The sequence below is a fragment of the Punctularia strigosozonata genome (assembly GCF_000264995.1).
Source record: "Punctularia strigosozonata HHB-11173 SS5 unplaced genomic scaffold PUNSTscaffold_17, whole genome shotgun sequence".
In the NCBI taxonomy this organism is placed as follows: Eukaryota; Fungi; Basidiomycota; class Agaricomycetes; order Corticiales; family Punctulariaceae; genus Punctularia; species Punctularia strigosozonata.
This window is the reverse complement of record NW_006767449.1, coordinates 255,708-269,955: the sequence shown is the minus strand read 5'-3', so window position 1 is coordinate 269,955 and position 14,248 is coordinate 255,708. Positions and strand designations below refer to the sequence as shown.

General features: G+C 53.0%; 6 protein-coding genes across 6 annotated transcripts in view; 4 read left to right on the top strand and 2 right to left on the bottom strand.

Annotated features, from left to right (window-relative positions):
• Positions 1 to 742: 742 nt before the first annotated feature.
• On the top strand, positions 743 to 4,754 carry PUNSTDRAFT_108236 (JmjC-domain-containing protein). The gene is made up of 7 exons (XM_007388204.1): positions 743 to 1,163; positions 1,241 to 2,172; positions 2,229 to 2,490; positions 2,553 to 3,069; positions 3,120 to 3,458; positions 3,508 to 3,775; positions 3,829 to 4,754. The coding sequence occupies exons 1-7, from the start codon at positions 871 to 873 to the stop codon at positions 4,572 to 4,574; spliced, it is 3,357 nt and encodes a 1,118-aa protein (XP_007388266.1). The 5' UTR covers positions 743 to 870; the 3' UTR covers positions 4,575 to 4,754.
• A 75-nt stretch (positions 4,755 to 4,829) lies between these two features.
• PUNSTDRAFT_55502 (ornithine carbamoyltransferase 1) lies at positions 4,830 to 6,416 on the top strand. The gene is made up of 7 exons (XM_007388203.1): positions 4,830 to 5,232; positions 5,290 to 5,553; positions 5,607 to 5,758; positions 5,811 to 5,871; positions 5,925 to 6,017; positions 6,079 to 6,152; positions 6,213 to 6,416. Exons 1-7 carry the CDS (start codon positions 4,852 to 4,854, stop codon positions 6,268 to 6,270), a joined length of 1,083 nt encoding a protein of 360 aa, XP_007388265.1. The 5' UTR covers positions 4,830 to 4,851; the 3' UTR covers positions 6,271 to 6,416.
• An 89-nt stretch (positions 6,417 to 6,505) lies between these two features.
• Positions 6,506 to 7,861, top strand: PUNSTDRAFT_108231 (uncharacterized protein; the record flags this gene model as incomplete). Its single annotated transcript, XM_007388202.1, has 5 exons — positions 6,506 to 6,981; positions 7,049 to 7,154; positions 7,190 to 7,381; positions 7,443 to 7,589; positions 7,641 to 7,861. The coding sequence occupies 5 exons, from the start codon at positions 6,506 to 6,508 to the stop codon at positions 7,692 to 7,694; spliced, it is 975 nt and encodes a 324-aa protein (XP_007388264.1). The 3' UTR covers positions 7,695 to 7,861.
• Positions 7,862 to 7,970: 109 nt separating this feature from the next.
• PUNSTDRAFT_55501 (glycogen synthase) lies at positions 7,971 to 11,272 on the top strand. Its single transcript, XM_007388201.1, has 9 exons — positions 7,971 to 8,729; positions 8,786 to 9,265; positions 9,321 to 9,387; positions 9,444 to 9,639; positions 9,690 to 10,029; positions 10,079 to 10,519; positions 10,575 to 10,657; positions 10,719 to 10,944; positions 11,007 to 11,272. The coding sequence occupies exons 1-8, from the start codon at positions 8,286 to 8,288 to the stop codon at positions 10,939 to 10,941; spliced, it is 2,274 nt and encodes a 757-aa protein (XP_007388263.1). The 5' UTR covers positions 7,971 to 8,285; the 3' UTR covers positions 10,942 to 10,944; positions 11,007 to 11,272.
• A 184-nt stretch (positions 11,273 to 11,456) lies between these two features.
• PUNSTDRAFT_138508 (uncharacterized protein) lies at positions 11,457 to 11,879 on the bottom strand (the record flags this gene model as incomplete). Its single annotated transcript, XM_007388200.1, has 1 exon — positions 11,457 to 11,879. The coding sequence occupies one exon, from the start codon at positions 11,877 to 11,879 to the stop codon at positions 11,457 to 11,459; it is 423 nt and encodes a 140-aa protein (XP_007388262.1).
• A 517-nt stretch (positions 11,880 to 12,396) lies between these two features.
• Positions 12,397 to 14,248, bottom strand: part of PUNSTDRAFT_24587 (uncharacterized protein) — a gene marked incomplete at both ends in the record, with an annotated part of 3,854 nt that continues 2,002 nt past the window's right edge. The window contains one exon of the mRNA XM_007388199.1: positions 12,397 to 12,502. Coding sequence (XP_007388261.1) covers positions 12,397 to 12,502 — 106 coding nt within the window. The remainder of the gene's footprint in view (positions 12,503 to 14,248) is intronic.

The window sequence follows — 14,248 nt, the reverse complement described above, 5'->3', positions numbered from 1 at the left end:
ATTGCCGACGTGATCCCGGTAGCGGAACAGCCCGCTGCACGTACGCCACTCGTACATGCGACAGCGTGCCAGGCAGCTCGACGGGTTTTTCCTAAGGTGAGCTCAATACCAGATCGTTGTTGCGAAGCTCTGGTCTCAATATACTTCATTGCATATTATGTTAGCTTGCCAAGAGCCCCCGCTGAATTTGGGCTGATACACGCCTCCCTCCAAGCTATCTTATGCATTTGTCTGGCCTATCGAGCGCGGCTGCAGCCTTATGCTTGTTCCTACGCTGAACAGGAGAATGGTTATCTGCACGCTTCGCGGAGGCGCTATCGACAGTGCTCCGATGTTCTGATGTCACCGTTGGACCATTAACAGGCCGGGCACGGCTCTCGACAAATGCTTGTAGCTATGAGCGATGGACAATATCAAATATCAGTTTAGCTGGTTACGTGATGGAACGCTCTGACTCTGAGTCAAGTCATATCAACGTACGATTTGAGTACATGTACAATCCAACTATTCAACGGATCAAAGAAGATACCTAAGGCTTCAGAACGCTATAGCTTTGGTCTCTGTGACTACATATTGGTATCGCCGCCGTTGGCAGCGGAAATGCTCTAATTTGCGGTATGTTTCATGGTATTGAGGCGAGTGCGGTGAGAATCCATGACAAAGAAGTCATGTGCCTCTTTCCTGTCCAGGCTCGACTCGCCCCTGCGGCAGGAGGGCCCAGCGCCGACGGCGACGACCGCAACTCGTGTTCCTCAACGACGACCAGCACCGGTTGCAACCACAACGGACACCCTCGCCTAATTATTCCACTATTTCCGGCGGTTTTCTTGCCCGGACCAGCTTCAACAAGCAATATCGCGGCTACTCATCATGGAGTCCGTGCTGTCTAGCAGGACGCCTTCGCTGACTCCGTCACGGTCGCCGACACCAATGCAGCCAGTGCAACCAGACCACTTCTACGGTTCTGACATACAACTCCCCCTCTCTCCTCAATCGAATGGCAAAACGTGGCTTGATCCGGCAGACGATCCGCTTGCACAGCGTGGGATCCCCGTCTTCAAGCCGACCATGGCTGAGTTCCGGGATTTCGAGGGATACATGAAGGCCATTGAGTGCTGGGGTATGCGCAGCGGGATTGTGAAAGTGATACCACCGCAGGAATGGTGCGTCGCGTTTCGCGGTATCTACTGACGTTATACTCTCGTTAATCTCGGTCGTGTTTATCATGTGATCCCTATAGGCGAGATTCACTGCCGCCGGTCGAGCCACAACTCGCTAATGTTGAAATCAAGAATCCCATCGAGCAGAACATGCTCGGAGGGGGTGGGCTCTTCAGGCAAACCAACGTAGGACGTCGCAAGATGATGACGGTTAAAGAATGGTTCGAATACTGTTCGAAAGACGAGTACCGCGCGCCCGGGGTTGAAGAGATCGGGCCGTATAGCGCTCATCGCACCACAAGGACCTCGGGAAGAACCACTCGGAGGGGCAGGACAGCTAAGGCTGAACCCCAGGAACCGGTCGTCAAAGACGAGCCCATGGATGACAGCGCGTCTGCTTTGCTCTCCCCGCCCCGTAGCACCCGAAATCTATCGACGCCAGCCGTTGCTGACGAAGAAGTGGCAATTTTGGATAACCCTCCTCCCGAATTCTCCCCGCCATCCGCAGAAACGAAGAAGAAAGCTCGAGCACGTCGCGCAGCCAAGAATAAGGAAGCTAAGGATGCCGAACATGCTGCCAAAATGGCAGCCAACGCCGAGTTCGTCAAATCATTCAGCGCTCACAAGGACTGGCTTCCGCCCAAGACTAGCCCTGAGTCGTATACACCAGAGTTCTGCCGGGAGCTCGAGCGGCATTACTGGCGGAACCTCGGTTTGGGAAAGCCTGCATGGTACGGGGCGGACACCGCTGGCTCCCTCTTCACAGACCAGACTACGTCCTGGAATGTGGCACACCTGCCTTCCCTACTGACCCGACTCTTGCCCGCTTCCTCGAAAGGCTTACCCGGTGTGAACACTCCATACCTCTATTTCGGCATGTGGCGCGCTACGTTTGCTTGGCACGTCGAGGATATGGACCTTTTCAGCATCAACTACATACATTTTGGCGCAGGAAAACATTGGTACGCTATTCCCCAAGGCCGCGCATCAGCGCTGGAGCAGACCATGAAAGGTCTGTTAGCGTCCTTCATCATTGGGCCTAGTTTCCGTATTGATCGAATTCTGCAGGGTTCTTTCCGAAAGATATATCACAGTGTCCGCAGTTCCTTCGTCACAAGTCTTATCTAGCCTCTCCTAAGACTCTAGCTGGAGCGTTGTGCAAACCTAACACTCTAGTACAACATGCCGGCGAATTCGTCATCACGTACCCGAGAGGTTACCATGCCGGTTTCAATCTTGGATTCAACTGCGCGGAGAGCGTGAATTTTGCTTTGGACAGTTGGGTTGATCTTGCAAGGAAGGCGCAGGTTTGTAAATGTGTTGGTGACAGGTACGAATATTATTTCCGCCATAAGCATATTCATTGATTAAATCATGTTGCTTTGATTGCAGCGTATCGATCAATATCGACGAGCTCTTGCGAGAGCGGGAAGAAGAGCGAATTGAAGCCGCATTTATTCGTCATGACCAGAAGAACTCGAAAGAGAACGTTCGGCCTCGAGTTTCAGGCAGTGCGCCTCGCAAACGCAAGCCCGATGGCGAGGGGGGACCACCGAAGAAGAAGAAGAAAGTGACGGTCAAGGATGAGCAATTGGAAGTCGCCGCAGTTCCGAAGCCGAAGATCACTGTCAAGCTGAAGCTTGGCCCAAAGCCGGAGGAGGATTCATTCCCATGTTGTCTCTGCGTGTCGTCCAGCACGAGTGACCTGTTGAGGGTGCACGACCTACCTTTGCATGCCAAGGATGCCAGGTCAAACCATCCCTGGATGGCTCACGAACACTGTGCGAGCGTGGTACCTGAGACTTGGGTGGATGAGATAGAAGTTGGGGAACCTCGTGAAGATGGTACCAGGGCAACGGAACGTGTTGTATTCGGCGTGGACGGCATCGTCAAAGATCGCTGGAATCTGGTATGTCGTCGAAGAGCATACCGAGACACTCCCTCACCAAGTTTACGTAGAAATGCAGCGCGTGCACGAAACCTCGTGCGAAAGCCCACGGAGCCCCTATTCAATGCACGAAGGGCAAATGCTCTAAGGCCTTCCACGTGTCGTGTGCGCGACACGGCTCTGCTCAAGGCATCATATTCTCTGTCTTGCGAGAGGTTGAGAAAGAGGTCGTATTGCTGGGCGAAACCGTGATGGACGCACCCCCCACCGAGCTCGTATCAGCTCCCAGCACTGAGGGCGCCTCTGAGACACATTCGAGTACCGTCCCATCCGAGCCCGCGTCAAGTCCCCGTGTCCTCAAGGTCATCAAAAAGACAGAGGTACAGGTGCTCTGCTCACAACACAATCCTGTATGTGGCCAGTATCAAGTATATGGCAACTCCGCTGATATATATCCAGGCGAGGCTTGAGGCAAAGAAATCAGCTAAACAAGACAAGATGAAGAACCATCTTCTCGCCCTTGACCCGATGACGCGCATCAAGATTCGGGTTAGCGCTGGCGTCTTCGAGGTGTCTCTAATCCGTGTCATATCAGAAACAGGCAGCGTAGAAGTGCTATGGGACAAGGGTGTTAAGCGTGAATTCAAGTGGAGTAGTGTTATATTAGGCAACACACCCGAAGGCGTGCCGGTTGGGCAGATGCCCAAAGACCCTGCTCCCGAGAATCGTCAGTTGTCCTCTCCTCATCCGCACGGCACTATACTGATCGGACCCGCTTAGTTTTCACTCCAAGGCATGCGACTCTGGCGCCCGCGCCTTCAATATCGTTGACGGAGCCCATCATGCCAACCGCGGCCCAATGGGACGCGCTATTCTCCTACCAGCGGCAGAAAAACCTAGCTTTGTGGCCAACGACCAGCCTCCAACAGGGGACGCAGATGATTTGGCCCTCTCAAGCTCAACTACAAGCAGCTATGGCCGCCTTGTCGAAGATGGAACAATCACCGCCTTCGGGTGCACCGAGCTCGCCCGCTGTCACCACTCAACCGGAACATTTCCGGCCGCCTACCCAGATCCCGCCTCTGCCACCCACTCAGGTGCCATCTGGATTACCGTCCGCTTTTCCCATTGGGGTGCCCGGGCAACCTTACGTAGGATACCCGGCCACAGCGTATCAGGCGTTAACCGGGACTAATGGCGATTGTCAGTCGTATGGCCCGCCAGCTGCGGGCGCAGTCGTCCCACGAAGTCAATATCCCAACGGGCAGATCACCTGGCAGCAACCGTATGCGGGGCCGCCACAGAAACATGGTTTCAGGACGGGTTGTACAACACCGGCGCCCTTAGATCCGCCAAGCAGAGCCTCCTCGACGATACCGGGTAGTATGGCAACTGGAGCTTCGTCTTACCCATCTTTGACTCCGTCGGCCAGTGGAGCGGTGATGCCCTCCACAGGGACATTATCCTATTCCCAGCTTGCGTCAATGGCTGCTGTAACCTCGAATTCTCCTCACAATCAGCCATGACTGGCGATCATTCGTCTTCCGTGATTCTTACGTACCTTGCATTCCGTCTGGTGTATTCCTACACGTTGTTTATTCACTTCGGACAAATCGCTTCACCTTACGATCGACTATTGTGTGTACTGCTCTCTGGAACTCGTTCCCTATGAATACTTATGTACTTATGTATATAATCGAATGACGCGAAATGACTCGATCGCGATTCATGGATCGGAGGAATCAAGATCGACCAGTTCGGTGACTTCAACTTTCTCCTCCGACGTTCACAACGGCCATAGTCATGCCACCTCATCTCATGACACTGGCAGACCTCTCTACACCTGCAATCACTCGTGTACTCACTCATTCACATACTCTGAAGCAAGTTTCTTTGCCATGGTTGGCGCCTCAGCAAACGGGCAAATCCTCGCGCCGGAAGCCACTCAAGATGCCGTCTCAATCCTTGTTCAACAAGTCCATTGCCCTCCTTTTCTCGAAACGGAGCACGCGTACTCGCGTGAGCGCGGAGACGGCCGCTACGCTGCTCGGAGGAAGGGCGCTATTTTTGGGCAGGGATGATATTCAACTGGGTGTGAACGAGTCTGCCCGCGATACGGCTCGTGTCATCGGAGGAATGTGTCAAGGCATCTTCGCTCGCGTAGGGGACCATGCAGAAATCGAGGTGCTGTTTTCTGCGTACTATAACAAGGCTGAAAACGCGCTCAACATACGCCTCCAGGAATTGGCACGATATTCCCCGGTGCCCGTGCTCAATGCTCTGTCCTCTCTCTGGCATCCGACCCAGATTCTCGCGGACTTGCTGACGTTGCATGAACATGCTCATCTGTTCACCTCTGATGCGCCAGCACCGGAAACTGCCGTTGAAGGAAAGGGTGCCTACAAACCGCTCCCTGAATTGCGACCTCTCACCATTACATGGCTGGGCGATTCAACCAACATCTTGCATGATATGCTTGTGACTTATCCGCGATTCGGCCACAAGGCAAGCGTAGTGCAGTGTCCCGCATGTGTCTGTTGTTGACACCGTATCCACAGATCCGTGTTGCTACACCCGCTCAGCTCGCCTACCAGTGCCCTACCCCAGTTTGGGATCGCGTCAAGGAGCTCGGGTGCGACAAGGACATCTGGTGGGGTAGTGATCCTCGCGAAGCTGTCCACGGTGCAGATGTTGTCGTTACTGATACATGGCGAGTCCGCAAGTCAGATTTTGCCGGGGCTCGGTGCTCACGCATTCCGAAGGATATCCATGGGACAAGAGGCTGAGAAGGCCCAGCGCTTGAAGGACTTCCAAGGGTATCAGGTATGGAAAACATTTCACTGCGTACATGGTCCGCAATAATCGTCCTTCGACAGGTTACCGAAGCTCTCTGTAAGGAGGGCGGTGCCAAATCCGGCTGGAAATTCCTTCACTGTCTGCCGCGGAAGCCTGACGAAGTCGACGACGAGGTTATATTTTTACATGCGCGATACACCGGCACCTCACTACATCATGCTGATTTCTGAACAGGTATTCTACGGCCCGCGGTCGCTTGTTTTCCCTGAGGCGGACAACCGCAAATGGACCATCATGGCCGCCTTCGAGTGCGTAGTACACACGATCGCTCACGACTTCCAACGCATTGACTTAAAATGCTCCCTCAGCTTACTCTTCGGCAAATGGAACCTTCACGGTACAGAGGCCACCCAGAGCGAAGCTTGAAACGGATTTGTATCCTCATCTACGTGCTCGAACACGATCCGAGAATCCACCAATTCAAAATTACCTTAGAAATCTGCTATCCTACCAATGTACATACTTTTCGACACTCTAGTCATGCTCGGTGTTACAAATAAAATGCCTAATGCGAAAAGACCGAGCGGCCGCTGAGCGTCTTGTAGACTGTAGATCATCTCCATACCCCGTCGGGCCGTGGCAGTGCTTGCTTCCTCTCATCATGTCTGTCCCATCTCACCTCTATCTACCCTTCGGGATAGCGTCGCTGCTCTCTCTGCACGGCCTCCGCAAACGCTCGCTCTCGCCCTCGGGCGCGTTTGCGGCCTTCCTCGTCGGATTCCTGACTTTTGCGCCGCCGTTGCGCGCCTTCGGCACGTCCCTGATTGTATTCTACCTCGTCGGTTCGCGTGCTACCAAGGTCGGCAAGGCGCTGAAGCGAAGCTACGAAGAGGGCTACGAAGATGCGGGGTACCGGGACTGGATGCAGGTCTTGTGTAACTCCGGGAGTGCGCTGGTGTGCGCGACGGTCTGGGCGAGCTCTTTCGCTCCGGGATGGCTGGGAGGGTTATCAGACCCATTGGGCAGGGTAATCGGGGTGAAGCCGGGGAAGGTCGCGTACAAGCCGGAGGAGTGGTGTCCTGTTAGTTCCGACGTCGCAAATGGTCTTAGCAGGGCTTTGTTGTTCGGCACCCTAGGGTATGTAGACAGAGTGGTTTTTTCGCGGATGTTATGTATGTTCACTGTGTGCTCTCCGCCCAGCTAGGCATTTTGCGTGTTGCCTCGGGGATACGCTCGCGTCTGAGCTTGGTATCCTCTCGAAGTCGCGCCCGAGGCTCGTAACCACGTTCAAGGCACTTCTGTTTCACCCAGTGCGCGAACAATTGAACTAACATTTCTGCACCAGTCGGTTCCTCCCGGTACGAATGGTGCTATGTCTACGATGGGCACCCTCGCGTCGGTGGCAGGCGGATCGATCATGGGTCTCACACTGCTGGCGTCGATGCTGATCGAAGTGCCTGCTTGCCGGCGGGGTTGGACCACTCATGCAACTCAGTTGCTCACATGGGGCTTTCTCGCCGGGGGCTTGGGGAGCCTTGTACGCGGTTTCATATCGTTGTCGATGGCCATTCCAAGTGAGCGCTGATACGTCGTTCTAGATGGACTCTTTCCTGGGGGCCACAGTGCAGCGCACGCGCTACTCCAAGTCGCTGAACAAGATCCTGTCGGACCACTCCAAACTCGCGAAGACTTCCTCGGACGACGTCAAAGTCGTCAGCGGGATTGGCCTCTTGACGAATAACCAGGTGATGTCGATCATTTCCTCGCTACTTCTGTTACTGATGATGCGTCGTAAGGTCAATCTCGTCTCGTCTTTGCTCACGTCCCTCGTGCTAGCAAAGCTAGCCTGAGTTGATATTAGGAAGATGTGCCGGAGAAGATCCGGGCGACTGCCTTAGCCGGTCGCATGAACCGATCTTCTGACTTGCATGAGCATCTTCTTAACTCACGAGTAGTTGCCGGTGCATAATCCTCAGGAACAGCAGTGACATATACTTATGAGACAGTTTACGGTTGCATTTTTCTTGGCTCTGAAGTCTGGGGTGAGAATATTCGCGGCGGTCTCCTTGGGAGGTTTCCCGCTCGGGAGCTCCGCACACGGACCGGAGGAGCAGGAACGTGCCATGGGGGTGATGATGACGTGCCGTTGAGCGTGCGTCGGGAGACGTGCAGAGCCCTACATGTTGCCCGGGCACGCTCCCTTAGGGCAAGAGATGGTCGAGATAGTTGCAAGATACGGGAATACACCGAGCCGCGCGGGATCCCGGGTGAGCTTCGCGAACGGATACGAGCATTCCCCACGGGGCAAACCGCCGCTCTCATCCACGATCGGGTAAATCACGTGGGTTTCCCGACGTCATCGACACACCCGGACGCGTATACGGTATATCTCTCAATCAACTCGCCCACCACGTACCCCATCCTCGCCGTCGCACTTCACCATGTCCGATCAAAAGCGCGACGTTCGCAATCCCCTCCTCTTCGAGTGCGCCTGGGAGGTCGCCAACAAGGTCGGCGGCATCTACACCGTCATCAAAACGAAGGTCCCCGTCACCGTCCAGGAATTCGGCGACAGATACTGCCTCATCGGCCCGCTCAGCTACAAGACCGCCCCCATGGAGGTCGAGGCCGAGGAGCCCTCCGATCCGGATGTCGCTGCGACGCTCGAATCCATGCGTGCGCAGGGTGTCAAAATTCTCTACGGCCGATGGTTGATCGAAGGAGCGCCGCACGTCCTCTTGTTTGATACGGGCAGCGTGTACTCGAGGTTGGACGAGTGGAAGGGAGACCTCTGGAATCTCGCAGGGATTCCGACCCCACCGAACGATCACGAAACGAACGAGACTATCGTCTTTGGTTATCTCGTAGCGTGGTTCCTTGGCGAAGTAAGTCCGTTGTTAGACGAGACTGGGACGCGCATTTATCCAATCCAACTTCCCAGTATGTCGCTCGTCAGCGGCACACTGCCGTCATCGCTCATTTTCACGAGTGGCAAGCTGGCCTAGCGATCCCACTTTGCCGCAAGCGGCAGATCGACGTAACAACCGTCTTCACTACCCACGCTACCCTTCTGGGCAGGTACCTATGTGCCGGCTCCGTCGACTTCTATAATAACCTGCAATACTTCGATGTCGACCATGAAGCGGGCAAGCGTGGCATTTACCATCGCTACTGCATCGAGCGATCCTCCGCTCATTGCGCTGATGTCTTCACGACCGTCTCGCATATCACGGCTTACGAATCCGAGCATTTACTCAAGCGCAAGCCCGATGGGGTACTTCCTAACGGTCTCAACGTCGTCAAGTTCCAAGCCATGCACGAATTCCAGAATTTGCATTCAACCGCGAAAGCAAAGATTAACGAGTTCGTCCGCGGCCACTTCTATGGCCATTACGACTTCGATATCGACAACACTTTATATGTAAGTTGGAACCAACCCCCGAACACCTCCGCCAGCGCTCATCTTGTATACCAAGTTCTTTACGGCCGGGCGTTATGAGTACCGCAACAAGGGCGTCGACATGTTCATCGAGGCGCTGGCCCGTAAGCACATTCAACTCCGTCTGATCCGACCATGCTCCCTGATACCCTCATCGCAGGTCTGAATTTCCGACTTCAGAAAGCAGGGTCGAAGACTACCGTCGTGGCATTCATCATCATGCCTGCTGCAACAGCGTCATACACCATCGAGTCTCTCAAAGGTCAGGCTGTCACCAAGCAGCTGCAGAGCACCGTGAACGAGATCACGACTCGGATCGGTCAGCGCCTTTTCGAACATGCGGCGCGCTCCAACGGGTATGTACCTCGAGCAATCACTCGATCTCTGAGCTCATGAAGACCGGCAGGGATCATGGCACGAACCCCCTCCCCGACGACCTCCTTTCCGAGGAAGACAAAGTTACTCTTAAGCGCCGTATCTTTGCTCTCAAACGCAATGCCCTCCCGCCAATCGTCACTCACAACATGGTGGATGACGCCAACGACCCGATCCTGAATCAACTCCGCAGGGTAAAGTTATTCAACGCTTCCTACGATCGAGTCAAGATTGTCTTCCATCCCGACTTCTTGAACTCCAACAACCCTATCCTAGGTCTCGATTACGAGGAGTTTGTACGTGGTTGCCATCTAGGAGTTTTTCCGAGTTACTACGAGCCCTGGGGCTACACCCCCGCGGAGTGCACCGTAGTACGTACAAGCCAATCGCAGGGGAATAACTTTCTGAAACTCTACGTAGATGGGTATTCCTTCCGTCACCACCAATCTCTCTGGGTTCGGCTGCTTTATGCAAGATCTCATCGATCGACCGCAAGATGAAGGTTGCTATATCGTTGACCGTCGCTCTCGGTCCGTGGAAGAGTCAGTTACGGAATTGACGGAGAATATGTTCTCCTTCTGCAACAAGACACGTCGGCAGCGCATCAACCAGCGTAACCGCGTCGAGCGGCTTTCGCCTCTCCTCGACTGGAAAAACCTCGGAATCGAGTACTCTAAGGCGCGCCAGCTCGCTGTTCGCCGTGCGTATCCCGATGCATTCTACGGGAGCGCGGAGGGCGACGACGAATTCTACTTTACGGGAGCACAGAAGATCGATCCCATCAGCGTGCCGGCCAGTCCGAGGTTCCGGGGCTTTGGAGGACTGGCTACCCCTGGGGATCTTGGGACGCTCACGGAAGAGGTAAAATTCGTTTCTTGGATGGTCCCTGGACGCATACTAATCATAGGTCGGATAGATGCAGCGCTTGGCCACGAGCGATTACAATGGTGGCGGTTATCAGTGGCCTGGCGGCGAAGAGGAAGAAGATTCGTACCCATTGTGAGTTCATTCAGAAGTGCTCGCAATCGCTTGTCGTCGCTCACTCTGCTCGTGCTTGCAGCCCGTTGGTCATGAAAGTTCGCTCGCGCGCGTCGTCCATCATGTCCGGTGCCAGCACACCAGGTGGCGGCGCCTTCCGCAGCCTGAACGAGCACGACCTGCGAAAGGCAGACGCGGCTCTTTCGCATGTGCAGGTTGATGCGGCTCTCGCGGAAGCCCACGGCGTTAATACCTCCGAGAATGGGTCCAACGCGCATGCAAACGGTGTCAACGGTACATCATGAAAGGTATGGTTTTGATAGTTTATGCCACACATGTCGATCCTCAAAGGTGATCTTGCGATATTTAGCATTAGTGCTCGTCCGTCTCCGAGATAGGTAACGACCATGCATGTAGTAGAAAACTTGACGAATGGAACATGAATGCAAGACACGCTGCGTTGAACTGCGTACCGCGGAAAACTGAGATGTCCTGCCTTTGAAGCGTGGCAGCCTGCGGAACAGCTGTGTAAGGTCGAGCTTGAGGATGACGCGGGCGGTAGCAGTGGCACGACGCACGTCAGGCGCAAACGAGTGGGATCCGGTGATATAGCAAAAGACTGTAGATACAGGCAAAACGGCGTGTAATATATAGAATTTCGAGATGTCTTAGGGGCCCGAGATAATCATATCTGAGGGCCTCAGACGCCCTGGGTGGAGGTGCACGTGTGATTAGCCTAGACGTGCCCAATAGGGCATGGCAGATCTTTTATTGCTTGCCGTGGCAGAACCGCAGCCGGTACAATCGTAGTCTACACGGATTACTTCTTCAGGTATTCAACCCACTTATTGGTCTCCTCGAGCGTGTGGCTGGGCTCGGGGGCGTATTTCGAAGTCTTCTGTATTTTCTCGCACCAGTTGTCCTCGAGAGCGATCACATTCTCAAACCAGATGGGAAGTGTCCACTTGTTAGCAAACACGCGCCCTTTGGTGGCCACCCATGTGCCGAGCTCAGTAATCTTCTCGGTGTAATGCTTGACCAAAAATACCACATACCAGTTCCCTGGTTTCTCAGCTTGCCTCATGGCTTGCTCAAGTCCCACTGCACCGGGGATGATGATCTGCTTCTTGATAGCTGATATCTTGGCCCTCAACAGGTGATACTGGATTTCCCCAGCCCTGCCCTTCCTTTGGTAGGTCTCCCCTCCTCCTGAGAAGGATCCAAGAGACGCGGGTAATGACATCGGGCGGCTGTTGGAGTCAGGCACTCACTGTGTGAAGTTGCCCTTGGAGGGTGCAGGAGCGCTGTATTCAGGCGGCAAAGGCCATCATACTTTCAAGATAGGTGATGCGCTCGGAGAGTCTCGTGATGTTGCGAGCCATATGCGGCAAGTTAATCACCGGTGGCGGATAAGGCACAAGACAAGTGTTGAAGTTCTTGTTGGGGCGAAACATGGTCTCAAGATTGAGTGTTTGTTGACGTAGAGTATGTGGTTATGAGTCCAGCAGCTGTTCACTAGGCTTGACGATGTTAGGTAGATGATAGCGCACTTTTATACCAGTGGGCCCTACGGCCCAGAATATTTTCCCCTCCTTTCCAACAGGAGCGACACCATGAGGAGTTTCAATTGCACCTGAAGGTGCAGGAAGACCCACAATAGGTTCACAGTTCCTAGGGAGATCCTCCCATCGACTTATGCCTTGCGCTTCAAAGTACCTGTCAATTATTGCCAGGTCCTTTACGTTCTCCCATGGTTCCCATGAGCTATCTCCAAAAGTCCATCGAACAAGAAATAGGGTACTTTGTCTCTGCCACTCGTGAGCAACAATTTCTTCGGCCTCGTATTTAAAGTCATCCGGTGTCGAACTGTAGTGCTAGTATATAGTCACACAGTTGCCTAGGGTCCCAATCTATCTAAGTCAGGGGTGACCTAGTCGAATCAGGAGAAAGAAATGGGCCGCTTGAATGTATTCACATAAACAGAGAACTACGCTCTGTCCTTTTGTCTGTACTTGAAATCTGTTCCCACGCTTATGGGGAAGTCACTGAATATGTCGTTGGTCTTCTGGGAGCGTCTTGTCGCTCTATCTTCTGGAAGTGTCTTGTCGCCACAACCTATCCTATTTCCTATCTTCTGGAAGTGTCTTGTCGCTTCAACATATCCTATTTCATATATCGTATGTCCTGGAGTGATACTTAGATCTATTGTCAAGATCGAATACAGACCAGGGGTAACGGGGTCGGAGGACCGAAGTCCGAAATGTAAATACGTAGAATAGAGTGAAATAGAAGGAAGAAACTCAAGGGTAAAGTCGGAGCGGAGTCGGAGACGCGTCGGCGTGGAGTCGATAAGTTGGAAGCATTGGTAGAGTCGAGATCGGGTGCGGACCAAGCCTAAGCTCGTGCGCTAGGCTGCTACGCGCTCTGAGTCCGCAGGAGGAAGAGAGTAAAGCTTAGTTGATATTCGAACTGCCTATCTACGGTACAGTTCGACAGTTTATATGCATAAAAGAGAACAATGGCAAAAGTCGGAGAGTCGGAGATCGGAGGCGCCGTTCGGCGCACAAAGGGAACATACAGAGACGAGAGATAATGCATGGAACACAAAGGGAACATATCTACGGAAGAGGTGGAAAGATCAGACCAAAAGATCCGTCGCAAGCGACGGGAAACTAAAGTCTACAAAGGGAAGCTATGATGTCAGACAAAGGGAACAGGAAACAGGAAAGTCGGAGTTGAATCCGTTCAAGATCTGGAACCACCGGGGCGTTGAGCTGCCGGTGGCCTGGTGCATGTGATAGGCGTTGTCCTGCCCCTAAAGTGATTAGGTGCGAGACGCGTAGAATGCATGCGGGAAACACGAAGGTAGTCTATAGATAGCCACTCACAATTACTATAGAGTACAACTTGCGTGACTACAATCATAGTAGCCGATCCTTAGATATGCTAGTTTCTTTCCCAGTACTCAGAACTGACTCATATTAGTATTTAAATATTTTTTTGTAGCGTAATAGTTTTGTTTATGTACACATTTGACTGTCTACTACCCTATCATGATCACATAGCATGGATCAGACGGTCAGAGTAGTCTAAATACGCCTCAGAAAAAGGGAAAATATGTGGGCACTCAGACATGTTGCTATGGTATCACAGGGCTGTGTTGCAAGGCTGTGCTGATTAGTAAGCTTGCTGCGGATATTAGTAAGCATGCTGCGGCGCAGCAGGCGCTTAGTAAGCCTGTGATCTGATTGGATGGAGTGGTATGGGCCAAATTAGCATAAAAGGAGGGCATATGAGCCCTTCGAAGCAATCAATTCACTTTTACCCAGAATTCACTTTCACCTAGAATCAAAGATCGATCACAGGAGACTGTAGATCAGTCTCTATTAGTATTAAGCAGCAAGAGCAAGATTAAGAAGACATTTGAGTGTTGACTTAGGCAATAGATCTAAGTATCACTCCAGGACATACGTTATAGGAAATAGGATACGTTAAAGCGACAAGACGCTTTTGAGTGTTGACTTAGGCAATAGATCTAAGTATCACTCCAGGACATACGACATAGGAATTAGGAAGATATTTGAGTGTTGACTTAGGCAATAGATCTAAGTA

Coding starts and splice junctions, on each gene's coding strand:
- PUNSTDRAFT_55501 (XM_007388201.1), top strand. CDS start 8,286: ATGTCCGATCAAAAGCGCGACGTTCGCAATCCCCTCCTCTTCGAGTGC. Junction 9,640..9,689: donor CATGCGGCGCGCTCCAACGG/GTATGTACCTCG, acceptor GAAGACCGGCAG/GGATCATGGCACGAACCCCC. Junction 10,658..10,718: donor GAAGAAGATTCGTACCCATT/GTGAGTTCATTC, acceptor TCGTGCTTGCAG/CCCGTTGGTCATGAAAGTTC.
- PUNSTDRAFT_55502 (XM_007388203.1), top strand. CDS start 4,852: ATGCCACCTCATCTCATGACACTGGCAGACCTCTCTACACCTGCAATC. Junction 5,554..5,606: donor ATCCGCGATTCGGCCACAAG/GCAAGCGTAGTG, acceptor CCGTATCCACAG/ATCCGTGTTGCTACACCCGC. Junction 5,872..5,924: donor AGGACTTCCAAGGGTATCAG/GTATGGAAAACA, acceptor GTCCTTCGACAG/GTTACCGAAGCTCTCTGTAA.
- PUNSTDRAFT_108236 (XM_007388204.1), top strand. CDS start 871: ATGGAGTCCGTGCTGTCTAGCAGGACGCCTTCGCTGACTCCGTCACGG. Junction 2,491..2,552: donor TGTAAATGTGTTGGTGACAG/GTACGAATATTA, acceptor CTTTGATTGCAG/CGTATCGATCAATATCGACG. Junction 3,070..3,119: donor TCAAAGATCGCTGGAATCTG/GTATGTCGTCGA, acceptor AAGTTTACGTAG/AAATGCAGCGCGTGCACGAA.